The 26,030-nt window shown below is 40.3% G+C and overlaps 1 protein-coding gene across 9 annotated transcripts in view; it reads right to left on the bottom strand.

The window, feature by feature from the left end:
- Positions 1–8,783: 8,783 nt before the first annotated feature.
- Positions 8,784–26,030, bottom strand: part of DCDC2 (doublecortin domain containing 2) — a 123,979-nt gene continuing 106,732 nt past the window's right edge. For 8 of the 9 annotated variants that reach the window (XM_045002842.1, XM_045002843.1, XM_045002839.1 and 5 more), the window contains 2 exons: positions 10,771–11,100; positions 8,784–9,356 (listed from right to left, as the gene is read on the bottom strand). In XM_045002842.1, coding sequence (XP_044858777.1) covers positions 9,252–9,356; positions 10,771–11,100 — 435 coding nt within the window. In that variant the 3' untranslated portion in view covers positions 8,784–9,251. Of the gene's footprint in view, positions 9,357–9,624; positions 10,104–10,770; positions 11,101–26,030 lie in introns of those variants that run through there. The other variant, XM_045002846.1, reaches the window with a different exon arrangement.

Below are 26,030 nucleotides of genomic sequence, written 5' to 3'. Positions count from 1 at the left end.
AAGCTAAAAGAGGGGTGCTAGCTGACAGCCAGAGGAGTGCAGACGTAGGCTTTTTAAATAAGCCCGATATTTCAGTCTAGTGGCCATGGACAATGGAGTGCGCATGTTTGGGAGTTGAGTTCTTTCTACTTAACTAGTTTTGCTGGCACTTGCTCTGGGACCACGTATTCTCACTTAGAACAAATGCAAAAGAAGAATTTCTTCATGAAGGTGAAGTCTTCTCTGCTGGCCCTCAGACAGCTATTGCTTGGCTAGGGCTGGTGAAAGTGCTGCTCTCCCTTCTTTCCTTTTGGTGAGGCGTTCCTCCTGAGGCTGGAGGTGGGCAAGTGTTAAACACTTTGTTTGCTGGCAAGGTGAACGTCCCTTGGGCTCTTTTCAGTATCCCCAAGAAGCACATATTGGCAGAGTCAGAACCTATCACATTACAGATTTGATTTTGTTCCACATGCTAGAACACCAGACAGTGGTGTTGTAACCAGGTCCTCTGACTAGGTCATAGTCATTTAACATGGGTTTGTCTGTTTTTTTAAATTACTCACTTTTATACAGGAAAAAAAGGTGTTTATTAACCCTTTTTTTTTTTTAAGAAGTGTAGTGAGTGTTGTTTTAGTATCCTGTCCTGATCTACCCTAGTACATTTTCTACACACAGGTGAAAGTATTAAATTCCAACACTTTTTATTTCAACGAAGGGGAATTGTTTCTGAAAGAGGAATAATGCTTATTTTCACATGTGAAACTGAAGTGCTCTTATATTGTATATTATGTAGCTTTGGAGAACTGCAAAAAATCCACCTATGCTATGAAGAGTTGAAAGTCATGCCATGTGTCTTAGGAAATGTAATTGTCCTTAGAATTTTGAAAGCCTTTGGCTTGACCTCTGATCTCTGTGTCTCAAAGTCATGACAATGTGAATCGATTCTGAAGGATTGCAGAGTCAGACTGGAACTCCTCAACTATTAGTGTCAAAGGTCACCGGAAAGATAACTATTTCTCAATTTGCTGATGTGACCTATGACCTCCTTGTCAATTTTGGTACTCTTCATATATTTCCAGTCTTCAAATCTTTACCCCAAATAGGGTTCAATCTTATGAACCATGACACATGCAAACTATCCCATTGACTTCAATGTATCAGGGTTCACCCCTTTGTTTATATTCAGGCAACTTTCAGATGTATTTCATTGAGCTGTTAAAATATGATAGACTTCAAGAAGTCAAACTCTTGAGCAAATTTCATGCTTCCAGGTTGCCTCATGTACCTCTGGTTTCCCTCAGAATGTTGGGTCTACAACAGGATAAAGGAAAAAAAACCCACACACAACTGAATGAAGGCATAGAATTCTCTTTATAAATAAATAGGTGTTTTCTGTTAACAAAAGCATTCTACGATTTTACAATATAATATTTGATTTATATATTTGTTTTGCAAAGTATATTTTATTTAATGCCTGTTAAATAAAAAAAATATATAGGGGGTTGGAGCCTCTCTCTTTAGAAAAGAGGAAAGCTCACATTAAACCCCTGTGATTATTTTACACTTACTGAAGTAATTTAAACAACTGATCCAAGCATACTCCACATCCCTGCAAGCATACACCAAAGGACAACTGATGAAAATTAAGGCCTGGGGCCCATTAAGCACCTTCTTAACTTTTTGCACTGACTTCCAGGGGGCTACCCAGTGTGCCCAGTTAAGCATGTGAGTAAACTGTTGCAATATTAAGGCCTAAGAGTAAAACGAGGGAAGGAGTTCTTGGGCCTGTGACAAGGCCACACCATACCACTGATCTGAAACCAGTGGGGAGCTCTGCAGTGCTTAATTTGTAATGAAAGAGGTGCTGGGGCTCAAGCAATTTTTTTACATTCATAACTGATGCAGCAAGCCCAGATGTGCCAGGGCTATGAAATGCCAAGCCTAGAGGTGCCAGGGCTCAGCCCTGCCACAAAATAAGCACTGGAGCTCTGCCATAACAACGACCGTACAGGATATGCCAAGAGTTGGCTTCAATCAGTTTAAAAGAGCTACACCCTATAGCTGTAAAGGCTTTAATTATCTCCCAGAATTTTCCATCTCTTTCTGAGCTCCTCATCCATTGACAGCTTCTCTGCCAGGTCTAGGCTGTTCTCTTCCTTTGGATTCGGGGCTCAATTTTTCAAGAGTTCTGATCTCAATCCAGCAAAGCACTGAAGCATGTGCTTAAAACTTTAAATATATATATAATCCCTTTTCAGTAGGTAAGATATAATGGGAAATACCATTAGAACCAGTACTAAGTATAAGGAAACAGCAGTTGAAACCAGAAGCATCTTACCTTCGATTAACAAAGTAACAGAAAGCTTTGATCACACATTATGTATACACCTGTACATAATTTGATGCATACACTGATATGGCCATAAACAATAACCCATAAACAGGTGAATGGTTTTACTGTATACTGGCATCTCTAGAGTGCTTTGTTTGGCTACAGGCTACATAGAGGTATTTCAACCACCCAGATTGGTATATCTATGAACAGTATTCCTATTTAATTGCTCCTCTTGTGATTATTTAACAGTTATATTGCAGTAGTGCCCAGAGTCCTCACCCATTGTTCTAGCAGCTGTACAAACACCGCAAGTGACAGCCCCATGCCCAAACAGCCTACAATCAGACATGTTGGGGAGAAGATGAGTAATAAAAACGTGATATTTAGCACAGGCTACCGGTGTGTGGAGTTCTTAGTCAGCCACTAGCAGGATATCACCAATCCTCCTGTGCACTAGACTGCTGTTTGGTGTATGACATAAGTAACTTTTATAGTAAAATAATTATAATAAAATGTCTCAAGCTACTTTATTTAGTATCTGACTACTTTTAAAGGCTGTCTTAATGGGTGTTTGAGCCAAACATTAAGATACCCATGGCCGACACTCTTTGTCAGTATTTTGTACAGACTGCCATTTTGGGGGGTATTTCTTTTCTGCTAACAAGATAAGAAATATTTATTTAGCTTTATTTTATATTGGATTTTTTAAAAATTGTCTTCACTTTCATCTACTGAAATTGGGGAGGCATTTCCATTTCCTTATCTGAACTTACTTTATTTAGACCCGATTCATCATAACACTTAGGCATATGCTTAACTTTGAGTGCATGCTGCAGTTCCATGGGACTTAAGTACATGCTTAAATCCTTTGCTGCACTGGTGGCTTCATCTCCTCCTTTAACTGACTAGAACAGGGGTAGGCAACCTATGGCACGTGTGCCAAAGGCAGCACGCGAACTGACTTTCAGTGGCACTCACACTGCCTGGGTCCTGGCCACCGGTCCAGAGGACTCTGCATTTTAATTTAATTTTAAATGAAGCTTCTTAAACATCTTAAAAACCTTATTTACTTTATACAACAATAGTTTAGTTATATATTATAGACTTACAGAAAGAGACCTTCTAAAAATGTTAAAATGTATTACTGGCACGCGAAACCTTAAATTAGAGTGAATAAATGAAGACTCGGCACACCACTTTTGAAAGGTTGCCAACCCCTGGCCTAGAATGTGTACAGATTAGGAAGGCACCGTTGATTTGGAAATTTCCTGGGCTATCCCTGGTGAACAGCTAAAGCTATTATTTGTTGAATGCCAATTGTGCAGAACAAAAATAAAGTCCTGTCCTGACCTGTGCATTTATAAGCACACTAATGATTTTCAAAAGTGATCAGTGATATCTAAATGTTGGTGTCCAAAGGAAATATCTTCAATAGTGTGGTCGAGGGTAAACAGAGTTTCCCCAATTCTCATTTGGGGATCATGGAATTTAGTTTAGCCACTTCTGTTATCCCTACACCACTGAATATTTTAAAGGGAAAACTCTTAATAAGGCCACACACTCAAGGATTCAGTGATATAAAATCTATCACTTTCACTTTTACTGTGATGTCATCAGAACTACCTGTTAAAGACTATGCTTATCCTTTCTCCGCAAATTAAAGAGTACTTGGTACAACATTCATGTTCTGAATGATACTATATATCATTGCAGGAGATGACATACTGAAAATGCCTATATTTTTATTTTATAAAGAGTCTTATTTGCTATCCTGAAGAAATGTATGCTTAGATGTTTTGTAGGTGAGCAACAGAGAGAAATTTATATGAATGAATGAAAATTGCCTGCTGTCAGACAATAAATGAAATAATCTTACATAAGAGTTAACTATATACTATCAACTTGAACTTTTTAAAACTGACTAATTTGAAAACAAAATTCAGTTTAACCCTTTAAATAGCATGTCATGAAATTAAAAAAAAAACTGAAAAAACATGAAGGTTTATGTTCTCCCACTGATGTATATAAACATCTTTTAAGCAAGGGAGGCACTGACTGTACAGGGAAACAATGCCACTGACTATACAGCGTGCTGCCAAATACACAAAATAAACGAACTAGAAAAAAGAGAAAATATTATTGGGATCTCCATGTACTTACTGTTAGATACAAAGTTTTCACACAAATATGTTTTTCAAGTTGTATCTGTCCCTTTAAAGTTTTCATGTTTGCTGTCTATTTGTTGATGCTAGGCAAAATCACAGGTACTGAAGATGGAAAGTACCTATTAGGTCATCTAGACCCTAATCCTGTAACAAGAGGTGCACCTCCGCACCACATGGATCCCACTGACTTCTGTGGGGCTCAACATAGGTACAACAGGCCCATGAACAGTGCCCTAGTTCCCAATTCAGCAAAGCACTTAGGCATGTGCTTAATACTAACTAGGCATAGAAATGATCAAATTCTGACTGAGCAAAGCATGCTACAACAGCCATTTATTTGCTAGGGTTTTTACAGAAAGTTGAGCATATGTACCCAGAGAAGATACAGATGTTTTTTGGTAGCTGATACACTGGTTGAATTTAGTTAATTTGCTCCTGTTTAACTACTGGAAGATTAATTGTCAGGATGCCTGGAGCTCTTCTACAGGTCTTTTTTACCATTGCTTAAAATGTAAATAAAATAATTTAAGCACGTGCTTAACTTTAAACATGTGCTTATGTCCCACTGAAGTCATTGGGACTTCAGCAAAGCACTTAAGGACATGCCATTGTGCTTTGCTGAATAAGGGTGGTCTTAAGCACATAGTAAGGGCTTTGCTGGATTGGGGACCCGAGTGCAGAATTGTTCCCAACAGGAATATTCCCCAGTGCTTTGTCCAGCCCAGTTCAATAAACCACACCCAAATCTAAACGTTATAAAAGTTTATCTTTGAGTTCTAGCAACATGTACAGACTTAGTTCCTCTGGTTTTTAATGTCACCTTTTATATATCTATATTGCTAATACTGTGAGATATATTGGAGGGTCAACAAACATTACTTTTCCATTGAGGTAAAATATCAAAATATATGCTAGAGAAAATATAGCAGTTTTTAGGTGGTTTTCAATTACTGTGAATGCTTTTTTACATGTTTTTTAAAGTTTGTTTCAGTGGCTTAGAATGAACTTTAAAAAATTAACTGCATGATAACCACAAAAAGTGAGTGTTTACTAGTAATTTGCTAGCATTAACAAAAAAAAAACAACAACAACCTCAAAATCAAAACCAAGAAACCTCCATCACATATCTATAGTTAGCTAAAATATGGTTAAGATCAGAGAAATTTTCATTTCTATGACTTGCAACATAGTGGCACTATCTGTTGAAGTTTAGAAAGGAAATAAAGACAGTGGGAATCCATGTAATAAAGACAACCAATATTCTGGATGATACTCTTACGCACTAGTGCAAATGAAACCTCAGCTTATCTGGAACCATCTTACTACGACCAGTAAAGTAACATTTTTAAACTTTAAGAACTATGCTCAGGATTAAAACATAGAGCATTTATAGCAGAGTTTTGTGCAAAAAAATCTAATGGGCCAGATCATCAAATGGTGTAAACAGAGATGGCTCCGTTGACATCGGTTGAGGTAAACTGAGTTATGGTAGCGGAGGATCTGGGCCAGTGTTTTCATTTATAAATTACTTTCTCATTGGCTGATGAATCAGCTGCAATCAAAACTAAAACAGAAGTTAAATTTTCTTCCATTAATCTATTAATCTACTACAGAGATTTAAAATTTCTTAATATTTGTTGTAAATAGTTAAAATTTAACATTGTGACTGGATAAACTTTCCCAGTTTTGAAAAGTGAACATATTATCTTATGGGTTTATATTTGAATGAAGTTTGTCTTACCTTATAGTAAAGCTGGGTGAATAACTGATTTTTTGTTTTGCTGGCAGTTCAAAGAAAAAGGATTCAGTTCAAGCCAAACCGAAACTGATGAAGACCTCAGGTAAATCAAAAGTTGACAGAAATTTTGTTTTGTTTCCACTAGGGCTGTCAAGCAATTAAAAAAATTAATCATAATTAATCGTGCGATTAAAAAATGAATCGTGATTAATTGCACAATTAATCACACCGTTAAACAATAACAGAATACAATTTATTTAAATATTTTTGGATGTTTTCTACATTTTCAAATATATTGATTTCAATTACAACATAGAATACAAATTATACAGTACTCACTTTATATTTATTTTTTATTACAAGTATTTGCACTGTAAAAAATAAAAGAAATAGTATTTTTCAATTCACCTAATACAAGTACTGTAGTGCAATCTCTTTATCATGAAAGTTGAACTTACAAATGTAGAACTATGTACAAAAAAACTGCATTCAAAAATAAAACAATGTAAAATTTCAAAGCCTGCAAGTCCACTCAGTCCTACTTCCTGTTCAGCCAATTGCTCAGACAAACAAGTTTGTTTACATTTTCAGGAGTTTACATTTGCAGAAGCTGCCCGCTTCTTGTTTACAATGTCACCCAAAAGTGAGAACCGGCGTTGTCATGGCACTGTTGTAGGTGGTGCCACAAGATATTTACATGTCAGATGAGCTAAAGATTCATATGTCCCTTATTGCTTCAACCACCAGTTTAGGGGACTTGCATCCATGCTGATGATGGGTTCTGCTCAATAACAATCCAAAGCAGTGTGGATAGACACATGTTCATTTTTATTATCTGAGTCAGATCCCACCAGCAGAAGGTTGATTTTCTTTTTTGGTGGTTTGGGTTCTGTAGTTTCCACATCACAATGTTGCTCTTTTAAGGCTTCTGACAGCACGCTCCACACCTCGTCCCTCTCAGATTTTGGAAGGAACTTCAGATTCTTAAACTTTGGATCAAGTGCTATAGCTATTTTTAGAAATCTCACATTGGTATCTTCTTTGCATGTTTTGAAATCTGCAGTGAAAGTGTTCTTAAAATGAACAACATGTGCTGGGTCATCATCCGAGACTGCTATAACATGAAATATATGGCAGAGTGCGGGTAAAACAGAGCAGGGGACATACAATTCTCCCCCAAGGAGTTCAGTCACAAATTTAATTAATGCATTATTTTTTTAACAAGTGTCATCAGCATGGAAGCATGTCCTCTGGAATGGTGGGGAAAGGATGGAGGGGCATACAAATGTTTAGCATATTTGGCACATAAATACCTTGCAATGCCAGCTACAAAAGTACCATGCAAATGCCTGTTCTCACTTTCTGGTGACATTGTAAATAAGAAGAGGGCAGCATTATTTCCTGTAAATGTGAACAAACTTGTTTGTCTTAGCAATTGGCTGAACAAGTAGTAGGACTGAGTGGACTTGTAGGCGCTGAAGTTTTACTTTGTTTTGTTTTTGAGTGCAGTTATGTACAAAAAAACCCCTACATTTGTTAGTTGCACTTTCATGACAAAGAGATTGTACTACAGTACTTGTATGAGGTGAACTGAAAAATACTATTTCTTTTGTTTATCATTTTTAAAGTGCAAATATTTGTCATGAAAAATAATACACACTTTGATTTCAATTACAACACAGAATACAATATATATGAAAACGTAGAGAAACATCCAAAAAATTTAATACATTTCAACTGGTATTCTATTGTATAACAGTGTGATTAAAACTGTGATTAATTTCGATTAAGTTTTTTGAGTTAATCGTGTGAATTAACTACGATTAATCGACAGCCCTAGTTTCCACTAGTCACTTTTGGAAACAAAGGAAATGAAGGGCTATGTACACAGAAGAGCTAGAGGAGGAAGCAGTGGTGTTTGTTCTCTTATAACCTGCAGCCCAGTGGCTCAGGCATCCTCCTACGATGTGGGAGACTAATTTCAAATCCCTGCTCCACAACAGGCAGAGGCAGGAATTGAAGACAGGCCTCCCATGTCACAGGTAAGTGCTCTAGTCAACATCACCTCCTCCAGCCATTTTGTGAATGGCCCTAAGTCAGCCAAAAAAAAAAATTTGGCTGAAACTATTCAGCAAATTCATGCCAGATTCTGGACTAGTTTGTGGTCAAGCAAAACTGCATTTTTTGGCAAATAAATTGTGTCTGAAAAATGTTGCCCAATTCTACTCTATAGCCCAAATCCTGCAAACAGTTCTATGTGCATGCAGACTTCCTACATCTGTGCAGAGTTCTACTGAAGTCAGTGGGTCTTTCTGCAGCAGCAGGGATTTGAGTACATGGATCAGGTTGCAGTACTGAAGTCTCGCTATCTCCCCCACTCTATTCATGGTGCTATATATGTGCTTTTCATTAACAGAACCACCACTAATGCTGCTGCTTTACTGGAAAGCCACTATTCAGTTTTAAACATCTAATCAGAATAGATTCTCGACTCCAGTTTTATGTGGGTGAACTCCACCAAGAGGAGAATCTGGCCCATTACCTCTAAATTAAAAGCCTGGAAATTAAGTATACCTCATATTTCTAGCTGTTTATTATTCTAAGAAAAACATTATACATTATACATTAGAAGTCACAAAAATATTCTTTTCTAAACAAAATTGCTAAAAAACTCTGATGTCTAACAAATGCTTTTTTGGAGCACATTGGAAGACTAACACATGGGGTTGATTCTAGAACTATCATCTGATACCAAAGAAGGAATAGCTCACTTATTTATAGTATTTCTAAACAAAAACCCTTACATTTCCCCCCTAAAATCTCATCAGTAAGCCACGTATTGTGAAAATAATTCAATCTTCCTTTTAATAGGATGTTCATTATCTCTGTCAATCCATACGGCATTATCATTTCAAGACTCAATAGGTGGTACTCAACTGTATCTTCACATTATAAATTATCAATCACAGATAACAACATGCTTTAAATGCCAAATATTACAATCCTTCATTTTCTGCTAATCTACTTTTTAAAAAGTCTATGCTACAGCAGCATACTCATTGGTTTGGTCATTTTTTTCACTTTCTTGTGGGCTGGTGATAGTTACTCTTGGATTTGATGCTTTTTCCAGATGAGAGTCAATCTAGAGAAAAAAAGGAACCAAGAATCGATATTTTGCATACATTGCATGTCAACAAATATATAATTAAGTAGGCCACACTAGAATTTCTACAAAGAATTCTTCAAGTGAAAAAATACATACGAGCTAGTCACCAATATAACATTCTTGGGTAGCTTATACATGGGGTCCTCCCATCAGGTATGGATAAGTAGGAAAAAAGATGAAAATAGCAGAACCTTTGCTCAAATTAAAATATTTTCCTGTTTATACTCCCATCTGAGAAAACATCCCTTCTAAATTAAGCCTCCCAAAGATGTAGTCTCACTTTGTGACATAAACCCTCTCGTAGTCTCCACACTGTTCCCAAAAGCATTCCATCAACATATCAACTCAGAACATAATAAATCCTACTTCTGATGAGAATGTTGTTGCATATGTGTCTGGTAACCTTTATTTGAAAATGTCCTTGTGTATCATACAAATGGCTCAGAATCAATCCCAAATTTAGAAGTATGGCAGAGACTATCCTGAGCATCATGGGAGGTACAGGAACTTTCACTTCTAATGGTATGCAATCAGAGAGCTGGCCCCAGTTGTCCTATCCCTGACAATGGGGAATCCAGTCAGGGAGTGCCATGTTAAATTTACGACCCACGCACCGTGTAATCTCAGGAAATCTATCCACTGCTCAGGTTACCGAACACTTGGGGTAGTTCACATGTGACACAGACATTTCTGATTCCATTTCCTCCTGTCGAAGACCCTCTCCTACCAGCAAATGGAGGATACAGCATCAGGCACCTCTCCCTAAATTTGTGGCATACCCTCCGTGTCCTAAGGGACAAGGCTTTTGTTTTAAAATCCCATGAAGAGAAATCCCCTGCCTTTAAGATTCTTGTTTATTTTAATAGTCCTTTTCTATCTGAAAATATAAATATTAAATAAATCAGTAAGACTTCCATGAAATGAGGGCAGCAACACTTATTAAATGCAACCTTCGTGCAGGGCAAGTCAGCCAAACAAACAAGGCACTGGTTTCATAAACCAGTAGACATGCTTGTGCGCATCCCACTGTCCCCCTGATATGTCTGACAGAGGAAGTGAAGAATGAAATATACAATCACACTGCTCTTCTTGAGAGTGCAGGAGTCTTGTATTTCTAGTACCCTGCCTATCCACAAAGGCAGGACAAAGACCTGCCAGAGTGATGGAGTAACAAATACATTCTTTGCCAGTTGGAGAAAGAATTCTGCAGTTGTAGCCAGAAGATGAGAGGGGTTGTAAATGAGGGGAAATAGCTTTCCTGCAAGCTGAAACTCCAAGGACCTCATCGTGGCTGAGCTGGACTACATTTGCAGTACAGAGAGCTAGTGCTGGAATGAATGAGGCAATATCTTTTTTTTTTTAACAAAATATCGAAAGAATAAGCTGTTACCTGGCTTTGATTGTCAAAGTCCTCTGGTGCTTTTGTTTCTTCTTCAGGATGAAGATCATTGTGGTCATTAAACTGCTCCATTTCCTCACCATTTTCTTCATTAGTTTCACCATTTAAGCGGAAAGGCCCCTCTTCCTCCAGCTGTCCAAGATTCTCTTCTTCTTGCTCTTCTTCATAATTCTCATTTATTTTCTCTTCATTTTCTTCTATCTCATTATGGAGAACATTTCCATTAGCGGCCTCCCCCATTTCCTCTCCCTGATCTCCATTCATGTCTCCATCATTTCCCTCTTCTTCATTTTCTTCCTCATCTACTGTTTCTGCTGGCCTCTGATGAAAGCAAGAGCAGAGTTATGTCATTTTCAAACATCTTTAATCAAAACATCCCAAGCAATGTGGTAATATGGTGGACCCGTAAGTCATAATTGCATCATCGTAAAGGGATAGCTGTAATATTTTACAACAAGGAAGTTATTTATATAAATGGTCTATATATATTAGATGGATATAATGGATATAAATGGTCTAAATATATTATCAGCCCAAGAATCATGTGTCCCAGCCGCTTCTCTCTAACTAAGGGCTAGACCAGTGGTTCTCAAACTTTTGTACTGGTGACCCTTTTCACATAGCAAGCCTCTGTGTGTGACCCCCCCCTTATAAATTAAAAACACTTTTTTACATATTTAACACCATTATAAATGCTGGAGGCAAAGCGGGGTTTGGGGTGGAGGCTGACAGTTCGTGACCCCCCCCCATGTAATAACCTCGTGAGCCCGAGAGGTCCTGACCCCCAGTTTGAGAACGCCTGGGCTAGACAATGCCACAGAGATCAACTGGGGGAAGAAGGGGGAAAGTCCAGTTTGTTCACACCATGAGGAAGATGGCAGAAGGTATTGTGGGGGTGGGAATCTATGAGAGATCAACCACTCCACAATCCCATATTCCCCATTCTAGAGGGCTGAGGATTGGGATTTGCATGGTGAGAAGGAACAGTGAGTGAGACAGGCAGGGGCTAGGAAGCATACACATCACCATCTCCTCAGCCTGTAGAGATTACTGAGGAAACAAAAACAGCCCTTGGCTGTGCTACCTCTTCCATGGCTCCACTTCCATTAAGGAGATAAGGAGGTGGACAGGAGTCCCAGAGCCATTGTGGAGGGACAGGGCCTCTGAACAGATGAGATCTACCTACTGCAGATGCCCCAGAGAACCTGAAAACAGAGGTACATATAGCCTGTCCCCGACTGCTGGCAGATCTGGTTATGGTAACCACTATACTGCACAACTGTAAGTGGGGAAAACATTATGTTTAATAGAGAGCATTCATTTACCTACATTTTCAACATTTCATAAGAAATCTACTTCCAATTCACATGCTCCAAATTTGAAAACCAATGGGCCCAATTTTCAGAAGTGCCCAGCACCCAACCACTCACACTTAGAATGGTGGGAGCTACTGGGTGCTATGAACTTCTAAAAAGTCAATTTAGGTGCCTACACAGGAGCGGAGTTCTTCTGAAAACCCTGGCTCCAATTGTTAGTATTGAGAACTTTGGAAAAATCTGGTCCCACTGTTTTAAGTGTTATTTTGGCATCAACAAAATATAATTTTGTGCATATCAAACAAATTCTTCATTTAAACAAACACTCTCAATTTACTAAGGGCAGGTTGTGGCACTCTGCACCACATATTCACCATAGTAATATGATTATGGTATGATTATGATATAATTATGTTGCATCTTGTACAATATATGTAAAAGCAGCAAAGAGTCCTGTGGCACCTTATAGACTAACAGATGTATTGGAGCATGAGCTTTCATGGGTGAATACCCACTTTGGTGGATGCATGCATGCTGAATATGATTATCCTATTTGTAAGAATGTATCATTTTTGTATCTGGAGTTATGAATATTGACTATGTATTTGTATTTCAAATGTGTTTGCTCCTGGGTAACACCCAAAAGTTTGTTTGAATTCAGGCTAGCCAGCACATCATGAATGGGCTATTCAAGTTGAATGGTCCATCAACAAAGACAATGGACCATGGAAAAGGCTTGTCCTGACCTGGGGACGCTTCAGTCAGCCTATGGATAATGGCTGCCATGACTCATCGGAGCATGCAAGGGCTTGTCACTAAATCACATTATACTGAACTCCTTTTTGGTACCTGTATTTTTTCCACAAACTGGGCTGGGAACTTGGCTTGGAACAAAGGGGTTCCCGCCCTATGGAAGAAGCTATAAAAGGGGAACAGAATATCACCAATGGGTCTCCCCTCACAACAGAAAACCTGAAAACACCTTAGAAAAAGACTGAATTGGGGAAATGCTGGTCCCAGGCTGGAAAAAGGATTCCTGCCTGTGTATGCAAAACCTAACCTGCTTGTACTAACAGGGTGAGACACTGCTTGATTCAAATCCTATGTAGTGTATCATAGAATATCAGGGTTGGAAGGGACCTCAGGAGGTCATCTAGTCCAACCCCCTACTCAAAGCAGGACCAATCCCCAACTAAATGATCCCAGCCAGGGCTTTGTCAAGCCTGACCTTAAAAACCTCTAAGGAAGGAGATTCCACCACCTCCCTAGGTAACTCATAGCAGTGTTTCACCACTCTCTGGTTAGCTGGTTGTAATCTGGAGCTGGAGGCTGCTTGATGGCAATGGCCAGGGAGTTAGTTTTATCTGGATTAATGACCGACCAATGCACACTGCTTTTTCCCCCAGACAGATCAGCCATCAGATGCAGTGGTTCTCCAAACTGAGCCAACATCAGCAAATTAGTAAACTTTAACACATGTGGGAATGCAGGCAGGATCAGGCCCTGATCCAAAGCCCATTAAAGTCAATGGGAGTCTTTCAACAGAGTTTAATGGGCTCTGGAGCAGGTCCTTAGTTTGCTGGTGTTGTCTTCCCCGTGGACAGGTGTCCACATCACAAAATAACACTGGCACAACCGGCACCCTTGTTGGCAGTTTCAGCAAAGGTCAAAGATTGAACACGCAGGGAGACAACTACCCTCTAGCTCATTGAGGTAGTCTCTTCGGGTGAGAATTAGAGCCAGGGCCGGCTCCAGACCCCAGCGCGCCAAGCGCGCGCTTGGGGTGGCATTTTGCCGGGAGGGCGGCAAGCGGCTCCGGCGGACCTTCTGCAGTCATGCCTGCGGGAGGTCCACCAGAGCCGAGGGACCAGCGGACCCTCCGCAGGCACGTCTGCAAGAGGTCCCCCGGAGCCGCGGGACCGGCGACCGCCAGCGCGCCCCCTGCGGCGTGCCGCCGTGCTTGGGGCGGCGAAATTGCTAGAGCCACCCCTGGACGTTAACGGTGCTATGTCAGTTTACACTGGCTGAAGATCTGGCCCCTGGTTTACAGATCAGGCCCATGGTGGTCTAACAGCAGCTTAATGTAGAGCAGGAGTAAATTTCAGTTCACATACAAGAAGTATGTTTGCTTGGTAGTATTTGGAATGTTGGCAAAGGAGCTTAAAAAGGAGGAGTATTCTAATTGCACTCATTATGCTACTATTCATTAAGAGCTATGGTTACCAAGTGCCATCAAAATTCCAAAAAGCAATACATCACGAAGACTTTCTACAGCGAGGCATTTTACTTCCAATCAGTTGGTTAGTGCATGGCTGCTATTAATATATTACAGAGACCAACATCATAGAAATTCTTTTCAAGGTAGATATTTTATATGGGAAAAATACATTTTTAAATACCAAGTAGCATCCATTTTAATGTCAACTGTAATTTTGCTTTACTGAAACCATTTCCAAATGTTTACTCAGACAATGGTCACAGACAATGAAGTAGGCAACAAAATCTTAATGGTCATAAATAACATGGCATGCAGATCTCATGAATACAACATCAGGCTCACTTAGCTTTGAGACAACAACCATCTTTAAAATATAACTACTATTACCCAATGAATAGTGCTTTATAGATATGTTGCATATATTCCAAAAGCAAAAACACTTTGTTCCAAATCCAGTTAGGGTTGCTAAGTGACAACATCACTTACAAAACCCAAGCACTTAAAAGCAAGGAAATGAACATTAAGGACTTAGTCTTACACTTCCCACATAATAAGTATGCTGTTATTACTCAGTATAAAAATATGTGTTTACCATCATGAAGCCAATAACCTGAAACGCTGAGCCATTTGGGTGTGTTTTTATATATTATTTTGTTATACCGATGTCAGTATCTAAGCATTTAGGGGTGGATTTTCATAAATGCTCAGCACCCACAAGTCCAATTGCAGTCAGTAAGAGCAGTGGTGCTCAGTCCACTGCAAAAAATCAGGCTTTCAAACTCTCTTCCTCAGTTACATGGAAAATGGATCTCTGCACATCCCCCCTAAGCCAATAGGCTATTTTGGTGAAGGAATGGAGGAAGAATCATTTTACCAGATCTTGGAGTTCTTTCATGTTTGAGAAGTAGCCACGCTAGTATACAAGTCAACGACATTTTTTCCTCCATCTGTTTCACTGACAGAGAATCATGTCTGTTTTAATTAGTGACTGAGTCAGTGTTACAACATCTACATTTCAGATTTTGTGAATCAATGTGATTTATTGGGCAGATATAGGGACAATGAAACGTTAGACAGCTAGCAAACAATTCAAAAGGAGCAATTTTGAAGTCTCAACAAATATTTGTTTGACATTAATCATACAGTTTTCAAAAAGTATTCAACAGGCAATGAAAATTAAACCTAAAAATTTTAAAGTCTGAGGATTTGGGGAGGGGCTTCGGGGCACACTAGAAAGGGGAAATCAAAATAAATTTTATAATAGGACTGTAGTTGCAATCTTAACTTTGGAGAAATTACCACCTCTCAATAATAAAATCACATGCACCCATAAATCCAGGGCTGGAATCCTTGTCAAACAGCTTAAAAAAAAATCACAGGCCTCTACCACCTGAGCCAAAAGAAAATCTGTTCTCTTTCTAAGCAGCAACCAACCAAAAGACAGTTACATGTTTTCTCTCTCTCTCTCTCACAAGTCCTGAGGGTATAAGTCAATGGATCTGGAAAACAAAAACAAAAACAGCAAGAGAAGAAAGAACCCTTTTTTAGCTACTGACCTATCCAGTAATCAGTAAACAGAAGATCGAAGTGGTGTTTTTTATATGAACACATCATCGCTTGTTCTAATGAATTTTGAGGCTCGTGCATGATCTCTTGCCTGTAATCTTTCTAAATACCATTTTGAGAAGCTTGCTCATTATAGGAACTGATGTAATATGAAATTTTTTCTCATGAAAAGGTCTGGCCTTTATAATCGAGGGATGTCTCAGAGCTGCCAACTTGCTTTAAGACTGAATCAGTGCAAACGTAACTGTTTTTGCCTTTGGCAACGGGGAGAGAAATTTTGCATACTGTTCACTGGGGTGAAATTCAGGTCTTCATCCCAAAACTTCTGCTTTATATCTAAAACAGTGAATGAAAGGTGCAATGCTTCTATTACTTATGACATACTCTGACTACACAAGCGATACTTCAGTGAGTTAATACTTTCAGGTCCCATCACATCTCCAGGAAATGTAAAGTCATTGATGGCATCAAGAGAGCATTAATTAAAAGCCAAATCTGTGTTTACAAAGCAGGTTGGTTGGGTAGCAAAGATTCCAACTCTGTGAGCATCCAACATAGCCACATCATGAAATCTTTACAACGACGTGCAAAGGAAAAGGGATGACGTGGGAGGAGCAGAGGAGAACAAAGTGCACAAACAGGGAAATCTTTTGGATGTGTTCCCCATTATTTACATTTAAAGTACGCCAGTGTCTGTTTCACCGCTACCATATTTTATACATAGGAACTACCAAAAAACTGTAACCTCCCAATCAGATTTTTTATATTATTTTTAAAGTGAAGGTGGAGTTTCCCAGGCCCATATCCTCAGAGCTATTTTAGGCATCTAAGACCCATTGATTTCAATAGGAGTTCAGCACCTAAATACATTTGAGTATCTGGTCCCCAGCTCCTACTTCCACTTCCTGGCTTAAAACTGGGTCTGGAGGCACTTGCTGGGGACACTGCCTAATTTACGAGAACACAGAAGAGTAACTGGCAGCATCTCCTGGTTCCTATCTTCTTCCTCTTATTCACTCCCAGTGGAGCATAAGGCATCAACCTTTCTCCTCCATTCATTTCGTTCTTGAGCAAGGCAGCAAATTTCATCCCACTTCATTCCCATGCCTTTCATTTCCTCTTCAATGGTCCTTCGCCACGTCCCCAATGGTCTACCTCTCCTCCTCCTTCCTTGTGGTGTCCATCGTAGGGCAATATGAGGGTGTCTATCAGCACCCATTCTCAACACATGCCCCAACCATCTCCATCTTCGTTGTTTGACTTCATCCACTATGTTGTTAATGCCCGTTAATCGGCTCACTTCAACATTGGTGATACGCTGTGGCCAGTGTATGTTAAGAATTCGCCTAAGACACCTTCCTTCAAAACCCCGAAGCCGACTTTCTATCTTCTTGTTGGTCCTCCATGTTTCCGCCGCATAAAGCAACACAGAGCGGACGTTCGACCTGTAGATCTCTACCTTGGTTTTCATTTGCAAGATGGCCGACCTCCAAATGTTCTGAAGTCTATAGAATGCAGTTGCTGCAAGACCGATTCTGGTAGATATCTCCTTCTGAATATTACCATCAGCCGATATGTAACTACCAAGATATTTAAAATCGTTCACCTCCTCCAATTCTACGTCACGTACTACTGTCGTCGTCGAGCTGGCTGTTTTTACTTTCATTGTTTTGCTCTTACCGGCGTGGATATTAAGTCCCACGCACCTTGCTGCTATACCTACTCTATCAGTCTTCTCTTGGAGGTCCATCTGAGAGCTTGAAATCAGGGCGATGTCATCCGCAAAGTCACAATCTTCAATATGACCAGAGGGTCCCCATGCGATCCCTCTTGGCCTATCTTCGGTGGCTTTCCGCATCACCCAGTCTATAACCACAAGAAATAGGATGGGCGAAATAACACATCCTTGTCTAACTCCCGTTCTCACATGGAACCACTCGCTCCGCTGTCCTTCATGGCGAACACAACACTTATTATCGGCATACATATCTTTGAGGATGTTAATAACTTTCGGAAGGAATCCATATGTTTTTAGGATATTCCAGAGAGATGGATGGTGGACGCTATCAAATGCCTTCTCGAAATCAAGGTAGTTAATGAACAGTGGCGAGTTCCATTCAAGGGATTGTTCCATTATCATAAGTAATACAAATATCTGATCAACGCATCCTCTCCCACTCCTAAATCCTGTTTGTTCTTCCCTCAGGACCTCTTCTACTGCTTGTCTTATTCTCTGTAACAGGACTCTGCAGAAAACCTTCCCGAGCACTGATAACAGGTTTATACCTCTCCAATTATCACACAAAGACAAATCACCCTTCTTTGGTAATTTCACAATGATACCTTTCTTCCATGCTTCAGGTACTTTCTCTTCTTCCCATGCCTTGTTGAATAGCTCCTCTAGAATCCCGGCACTCATATTCAGGTCGGCTTTTAGCATTTCTGCGGTTATTCTATCTTCGCCTGGTACCCTATTTTCTTTTGTCTGTCTAATGGCCTCTTCTATCTCTCGCTCTGTGATAGGCCCTTGTTCTACCTCCATCTGAAAACTCGTTTCCTCTATTTCAACTACCTCTTCAGGATTTGGTCTATTTAGAGTCTCTCTAAAATGCTCTGCCCATCGATTAATTTGTTCTTTCTCTTCTATCAATATTCTCCCATCCTTTCCTCTAACCGCTGTTGACCTATTGCTGAACCCTCCTGTCAAAGTCCTCATGATTCTATACACAGTTCTTGTGTCGCCCCGCATGGCTGCTGACTGTGCCTCTCTTGACAGACTGGTAATATAATCCCTTTTATCTTTTCAAACACTTCTCTTCACAGCCTTGTTTTTCTCCCTGTATTCTTCATTCGCAGCTTTCTGTTGTTCACCACTTCCAGTCAGCATACGTAATTTTGCTATCTTCCTCTCCTCAATGAGTTTGTATGTATGATCTGAAATCCATACTTTCCGCTCTCTTCTCTTATAGCCAAGCACTCTTTTGCTGGCCTCCGCATATACCTTCTCAACGTTGTCACAAATAGTGTTTATATTACCAGTTTGCAAATCATTTAGAAGTTGAAACTTTTTCGAGAGCTCCAGTATGAACTGTGCCTTTACCGACGGTTCTTTCAACTTCCTTGAGTCAAGTTCCTATCTTGGGACACTATAACAGCTAATTTGATATACTGCCTAGTTCCCACTGTTTTACCTCCTCTAAGGGTAGGTCTATACTCACCGTCCGGGTCGACGCGGTGAGTTCGACTTCTCAGAGTTCGAACTATCGCGTCTAATCAAGACGCGATAGTTCGAACTCCCCACGCGCTCCGGTCGACTCCGGAACTCCACCACCGCGAACGGCGATGGTGGAGTCGACCTTGGAGCCGCGGAGTTCGACCCCGCCGCGTCTGGACGGGTAAGTCAGTCGAACTAGGGTACTTCGAGTTCAGCTACACTATTCGCTTAGCTGAACTTGCGTACCCTAGTTCGACCCCCCCCCCCTTAGTGTAGACCAGGCCTAAGAGTCCAGTGTGGAAGACAGACAGAAGAGCCAGATTCTTTCTGCTTATGGAAAGGGAAAAATATAGGCAAGTTTCCCTTTACTGTTTTTAACAAAACATTGTATTAGTATGTTTTAAATATATTAAATAAGAGCAGCATTAAAATATGAAGAGGGCTTATCTAAACTCTTCTGTCAGAAAAAGTTAATAGTAATAATAATAATAGGGACATTTAAAACACCACCCTCGTGTCCACACATTAGATAGTATTTCAAGTTTACCTGACAAAGCCCCTACTATTTTGTACCCCATCACTAAGAAACTGTTTTTCCCACCCCTTTGTCCAACTGATTTCATAGCATGTCCCCAACTCCCACTGACACTGGCACAGTGATGCAAACAGAGAAGTATGAAGCTGGAGAAAGCCTGTATTCCACACAAAGCCACCATGCATTTTGTATTTGGAACCGCAATTTGGAACCTCAATCTTTTATCGAATGTAAAACAGAGATGTGCCGTTTAAGGAAAACACTGGTTTTTCCTACTTGATTTTCAGTTACCACTGGCATCTAGCCTACCGTAAAATAAAAGCAGCCATTTTAATGCACTCAGCTGGAAGTCAACATTTTGCAGCACAGTATATAAGCATGCATCCAGCTGATATCACACTACATTTAGTCAATGGCTAATCTGGCATTTGTTCAACTGTATGCTATAAATGGTAAAACAGAGAAGAAGGCTCAAGTAAACAGCATCTTAACCACTTCATTTCTGGTGGCTGGAGAACATGGTGGCGTTATCTGAAGTGCCAGCATTCTAATGAAAAGTTGGCACATATATAGTAGCATCCTACGCATAAAGGACAGTAGTGGTGGTGCATTTTGTCCCATATTCCTGGTACATAAGGCAACTGTGCAGCAGACAAGGTGAACAGAAAAGCTTTCCAGCACAAAGTTTAAAACTGTTGAAGATGATCAATAAGGATCTAACCCTGCAAGGTGATAAGTGCTTCCAAGTGGTGCTGAATGCCTCAGTTTGGGAGCGTTGGGGTCTGAGATGCACCTAGTCCCTTGCAATATTGGACCCTAAGAGAATATACATATTGTTTTAAAGTTACAAATACATCCACTGACGTTTGAGCTTCTCGATCAGAGACAAAGAGTGGGGAGTGTGAATTTTGGGCTTTTTCCTTGGAAAGTATGGAATCAGAAGATTCTTCGTGGGTAGTGTATGTGCACAGGGGAAGGGAGTGAGGGAAAGGATACTAGTTATCAAATGTGATGCCAATTTCCAGCCCAAGTTGGGTAGTGACTGAAAGGTGTTAGCATTTGATGGCTGTACAGTGACCTTTGCAAAATGAGGTTAGTGGTCTCAAACAGGTTCCTTGTGTGACAAAAGTCACCAGTACGATTAACACTTGCTGGCAACCTCAGCAGACAGACCAAGTGCTAAACTGGCAATGGAGACTAACCTATTCTCTCATCCCTAAAGAAGGGCCCCATCAGGTTGTGCTGAGGCACACTGGCAGGGCTGTATGCAAAAGCTTGCAGAGCTGCTGCTTGTGCTGTACCAGTATATGGGATAAGTAAGACTTCAATCTTCAGTGCTGTCAAGTTGGCACCTTTCACAAGGAATAAATTCAACATGAATATTAGAACAAGACAGTTCCTGATGACTGAATGCATTGCTGTCAAACACTACAAAATGCCCACAGGAAGCCTCTGTGGAGGTCAGTAAATGGACTGATGATCTCACTAATTTACTATTAGCAAGCCAAGATCAAGACAGGATAATTCAGGCTGCCACAAGAAACACAGATGAACTAGACGGGAAATGAGGTGTTGTTCTATCCTAACAGTAGTATCCACAGAGGCCTACCTATCACAAAGGCTGCTTCTCTCTCAACAATGATAGTTACAACTAACAGGGAGACTGATGGTGGCCCAGGTGAAACTCTCGAGGCTGTGGCAGGATATTTTCAGTGGAAGGACCTTGGCTGTGGAATTCCTTACATCAGAGAGCAGGATGAACCAAACTCTTGCTACTTTTAGAGCATAATATAGAATTCATGCCTCTCAGAGACCTTCCCTCAGTAACAATGGCAGCAGGATAGTCCAGCAATGCTTCCACCAGAAAATCACCAGGAGTGACCCCACTTACAGAAGCAGCACAAAACAAAGGAGGTGTGGTGAGTCTGGTCCTTTTTCTGATAGAAACGATGCTGTTCTTAGTATTTTCTACAAAAAGAAAAGGAGTACTTGTGGCACCTTAGAGACTAACAAATGTATTTGAGCATAAGCTTTCGTGGGCTACAGCCCACTTCATCGGATGCATGAGGTGGAAAATACAGTAGGAAGATATATATATACACAGAGAACATGAAATAATGGGTGTTACCATACACACTCTAACGAGAGTGATCAGTTAAGGTGACCTATTACCAGCAGGAGAGAAAAAAACTTTTTGTAGTGGTAATCAAAATGGTCCATTTGCAGCAGTTGACAAGAAGTTGTGAGGAACAGTACAGGGGGGAAATAAACATGGGGAAATAGTTTTACTTTGTGTAATGACCCATCCACTCCCAGTCTTTATTCAAGCCTAATTTAATGGTGTCCATTTTGCAAATTAATTCCAATTCATCAGTCTCTCGTTGGAGTCTGTTTTTGAAGTTTTTTTGTTGTAATATTGCAACTTTTAGGTCTGTAATCGAGTGACCAAGGAGACTGAAGTGTTCTCTGACTGGTTTTTGAATGTTATAATTCTTGACGTCTGATTTGTGTCCATTTATTCTTTTACGTAGAGACTGTCCAGTTTGGCCAATGTACATGGCAGAGGGATATTGCTGGCACATGATGGCATATATCACATTGGTAGATGTGCAGGTGAACGAGCCTCTGATAGTGTGGCTGATGTGATTAGGTCCTATGATGGTGTCCCCTGAATAGATATGTGGACAGAGTTGGCAATGGGCTTTGTTGCAAGGATAGGTTCCTGGGTTAGTGTTTTTGTTGTGTGGTGTGTGGTTGCTAGTGAGTATTTGCTTCAGGTTGGGGGGCTGTCTGTAAGCAAGGACTGGCCTGTCTCCCAAGATCTGTGAGAGTGATGGAGTGATGATACAATCGCATTTGCTCCAATCCCTCAGACAGAGGCAAACACCTACAAGATCTCTATCAAGCATTCTTAAAACTACAATACCCACATGCTGAAGTGAAGAAACAGACTGACAGAGCCAGAAGAGTACCCAGAAGTCACCTACTACAGGACAGACCCAACAAAGAAAGTAACAGAACGCCACTAGCCATCACCTTCAGCCCCCATCTAAAACCTCTCCAGCGCATCATCAAGGATCTACAAGCTATCCTGAAGGACAATCCATCACTCTCACAGATCTTGGGAGACAGGCCAGTCCTTGCTTACAGACAGCCCCCCAACCTGAAGCAAATACTCACAAGTACTCCTGTTCTTTTTGCGGATACAGACTAACACGGCTGCTACTATGAAACTTAGTATTTTCTGTGGCAGCTAGGTATTTTGGTATATTAGCAATGCCTAGACTGAAATTACTACACTGTATAACATTTATCTTCCCCAGAACACCTTTACCTTTTTGTACACTGTGTTTGAGAATTAATCAAAAGGCCTAGTGTTCTTTTATCTGAGTCAAACAAAATTTAGAAAATTAGCCTCTAGATAAGTAAGCACAAAAAAGGACAACCAGACCAGGCTTTCTGGCAGAGCTGGTTACATAATGATAACAATAAAGATTCACAAATATATGTGTTAATAAGTGGTTTGATTTCACTCCACTACTGTTTGTAGGTTCATACTAATCATTATTCTTGGGCATTGAGATGACAATTAGATATTATTAAAAATGGTTGACTCCCAAAACCTACAGAGATAATTGTTAGTCTGAAACTTCTACCAAGTCAATGTTATTCATTATTCTCCAGCAAAGATTAGAAATACTATGTTAGGTGGCTAATCAAAGGAGGGCAAACATATCAAAGACAAGCAGTCCCATATGCTAAAAACTACGGCTGTTGATTAATCACAGTTAACTCACACAATTAACTAAAAAAAATTAATCGTGATTAATCGCAGTTTTAATCGCACTATTAAACAGTAGAATACCAATTGAAATTTATTAAATATTTTGGACATTTTTCTACATTTTCAAATATATTGATTTCAATTACAACATAGATACAAAATGTACAGTACTCACTTTATATTATTTTTATTACAAATATTTGCACTGTACAAATGATAAACAAAAGAAATTGTATTTTTCAATTCATCTCATACCAGTACCGTAGTACAATCTCTTTATCATGAAAGAGCAGCTTACAAATGTACATTTTTTAATGTAACTACATTCAAAACCAAAACAATGTAAAACTTTAGAACCTACAGGTCCACTCAGTCCTACTTCTTGTTCAGCCAATCGCTAAAAGAAACAACTTTGTTTACATTTACGGGAAATAATGCTGCCCGCTTCTTATTTACAATGTCAGCTGAAAGTAAGAACAGACGTTTGCATGGCACTTTTGTAGCTGGAATTGCAAGGTATTTACGTGCCAGATATTCTAAACATTCATATGCCCCTCCAGAGAACATGCTTCCATGCTGATGACGCTCATTAAAAAAATAATGCGTTAATTAAATTTGTGACTGAACTTCCTGGGGGAGAATTGTATGTCCTCTGCTCTGTTTTACCCATATTCTGCCATATATTTTGTGTTATATATGGTCTCGGAAGATGACCCCACACATGTTGTTCGTTTTAAGAACACTTTCACTGAAAATCTGATAAAACACAAAGAAGGTACCAATGTGCGATTTCTAAAAATAGCTACAGCACTCGACCCAAAATTTAAGCATCTGAAGTGCCTTCCAAAATCTGATCGGGGTGGAGCATGCTTTCAGAAGTCTTAAAAGAGCAACACTCCAATGCGGAAACTACAGGACCTGAACCACCAAAAAAGAAAATCAATCTTCTGCCGGTGACATCTGACTCAAATGATGAAAATGAACATGTGTCAGTCTGCACTGCTTTGGATCATTATTGTTTAACAGCATGATTAATCGCAATTAATTTTTTTAATCACTTGACAGCCCTACTAAAAACTATTTGTCCACACTTTTGGCAAATACTTATACACACATGAGAAGTAAATCAGGATTGGCTCATGAGCAATTAAGAAACAGGAAAGGGATATGTTTCCAGCAAAGAGTTTGGCCAGGTCTATTCTCTACCTCAGGGACATAAAGATCTACTTAATTGAAGAGCTGGCTCAAGACATAAAATTTTACTTTTAAAAAAACACAATGAGGTGGATACCTCTCTTTTCCAAACTAGGTAAAAGGAAACAGTGCCTATAAAACATAACAAGCTCTGCCAATTTCATACAACTCTACTGAGGAAACAGTGGGACAACTAAATATCATGTTGGCCACTTCAGTTCCAGCACTGTGTGTACGGATTTATCAAAATCAAATAGACATGAGCCTATTTTGCCACTCAGAGGCAATCTAATGTGGTACAAGACTGCAAGAATCCTGGCCCTGATTCTGGGCAGTGGTCTAGCCCCTTTACACTGCTCCACTGGCACAGCGGGACCAGAACCCAGGTGGACCTATGCACCAAGGCAGCGTTTCCCAAACTTTTTTGGCCACGGAACACTTTTTAGCCTGTTACGGAACACTTACAATATTATTTTGTAGTCGTTTGGTTTTCAAGTAAAAAATTGCGTTATTTATGCTCAAATATATTTTATTTTATAAAACCAGGGCCAGCTCTAGCCATTTCGCTGCCCCAAGCACGGCGACATGCCGCGGGGGGCGCTCTGTCGGTCCCCGGTCCCGCGGCTCCGGTGGACCTCCTGCAGGCGTGCCTGCGGATGCTCCACCGGAGCCGCAGGACCAGCGGACCCTCCGCAGGCACGCCTGCCGGAGGTCCACCGGAGCCGCCTGCCGCCCTCCCAGGGACCGGCAAAGCGCCCCCCGTGGCATGCTGCCCCAAGCTCGCGCTTGGAGTGCTGGGGCCTGGAGCCGCTCCTGTATAAAACAAAGCAACAATGAAAATTTAAAATAACTTGAACTAACAATTTCTAATTTGAAATTGTGTATAAAGTAGTACAAAAATCAAGTGCAAGAGTCTTTCACGGAACACCTATTCACATCATGTGGAACACCAGTGTTCTGCGGAACACAGTTTGGGAAACGCTGCATGGCTCATGAGACAGCTCATGGTGTCTGACACCATCAGGTGGTCCAGAGACATTTATACGGAACACATCACAGGACACCACCAATACCACACCGAGTAATCGAGACAGCCGACCAGGGAAATAACCCACTTCCTTCCCTGATGGACCAAGAGACGCACCCCACCCATGTACCTATCTGCTCCACTGATACTGACTTGGACTCCTTATTCATTCCATGGGTGGCGTACCCAAGCCCACTTATCCACTGACACTTTAAAAATCCTTGCACCCCAATCTGAGTTTACACCAGTTATGCGATATGTATGTACCTTTTCATCCTTGCAAACGATATCTGTAACCCCCCATAACCCAAGTCTGACCCCAGATGTACAGTACCTTCCCTCTCAACCTGTGTATATTTCGTTTCAAACATTTACTTTAATAAAAATTTTAAAAGGA

Source organism: Mauremys mutica, chromosome 2 (genome assembly GCF_020497125.1).
Source record: "Mauremys mutica isolate MM-2020 ecotype Southern chromosome 2, ASM2049712v1, whole genome shotgun sequence".
Lineage (NCBI taxonomy): Eukaryota > Metazoa > Chordata > Testudines > Geoemydidae > Mauremys > Mauremys mutica.
The sequence above is the reverse complement of the archived record's forward strand: the minus strand, read 5'-3'. Positions and strand labels throughout refer to the sequence as shown.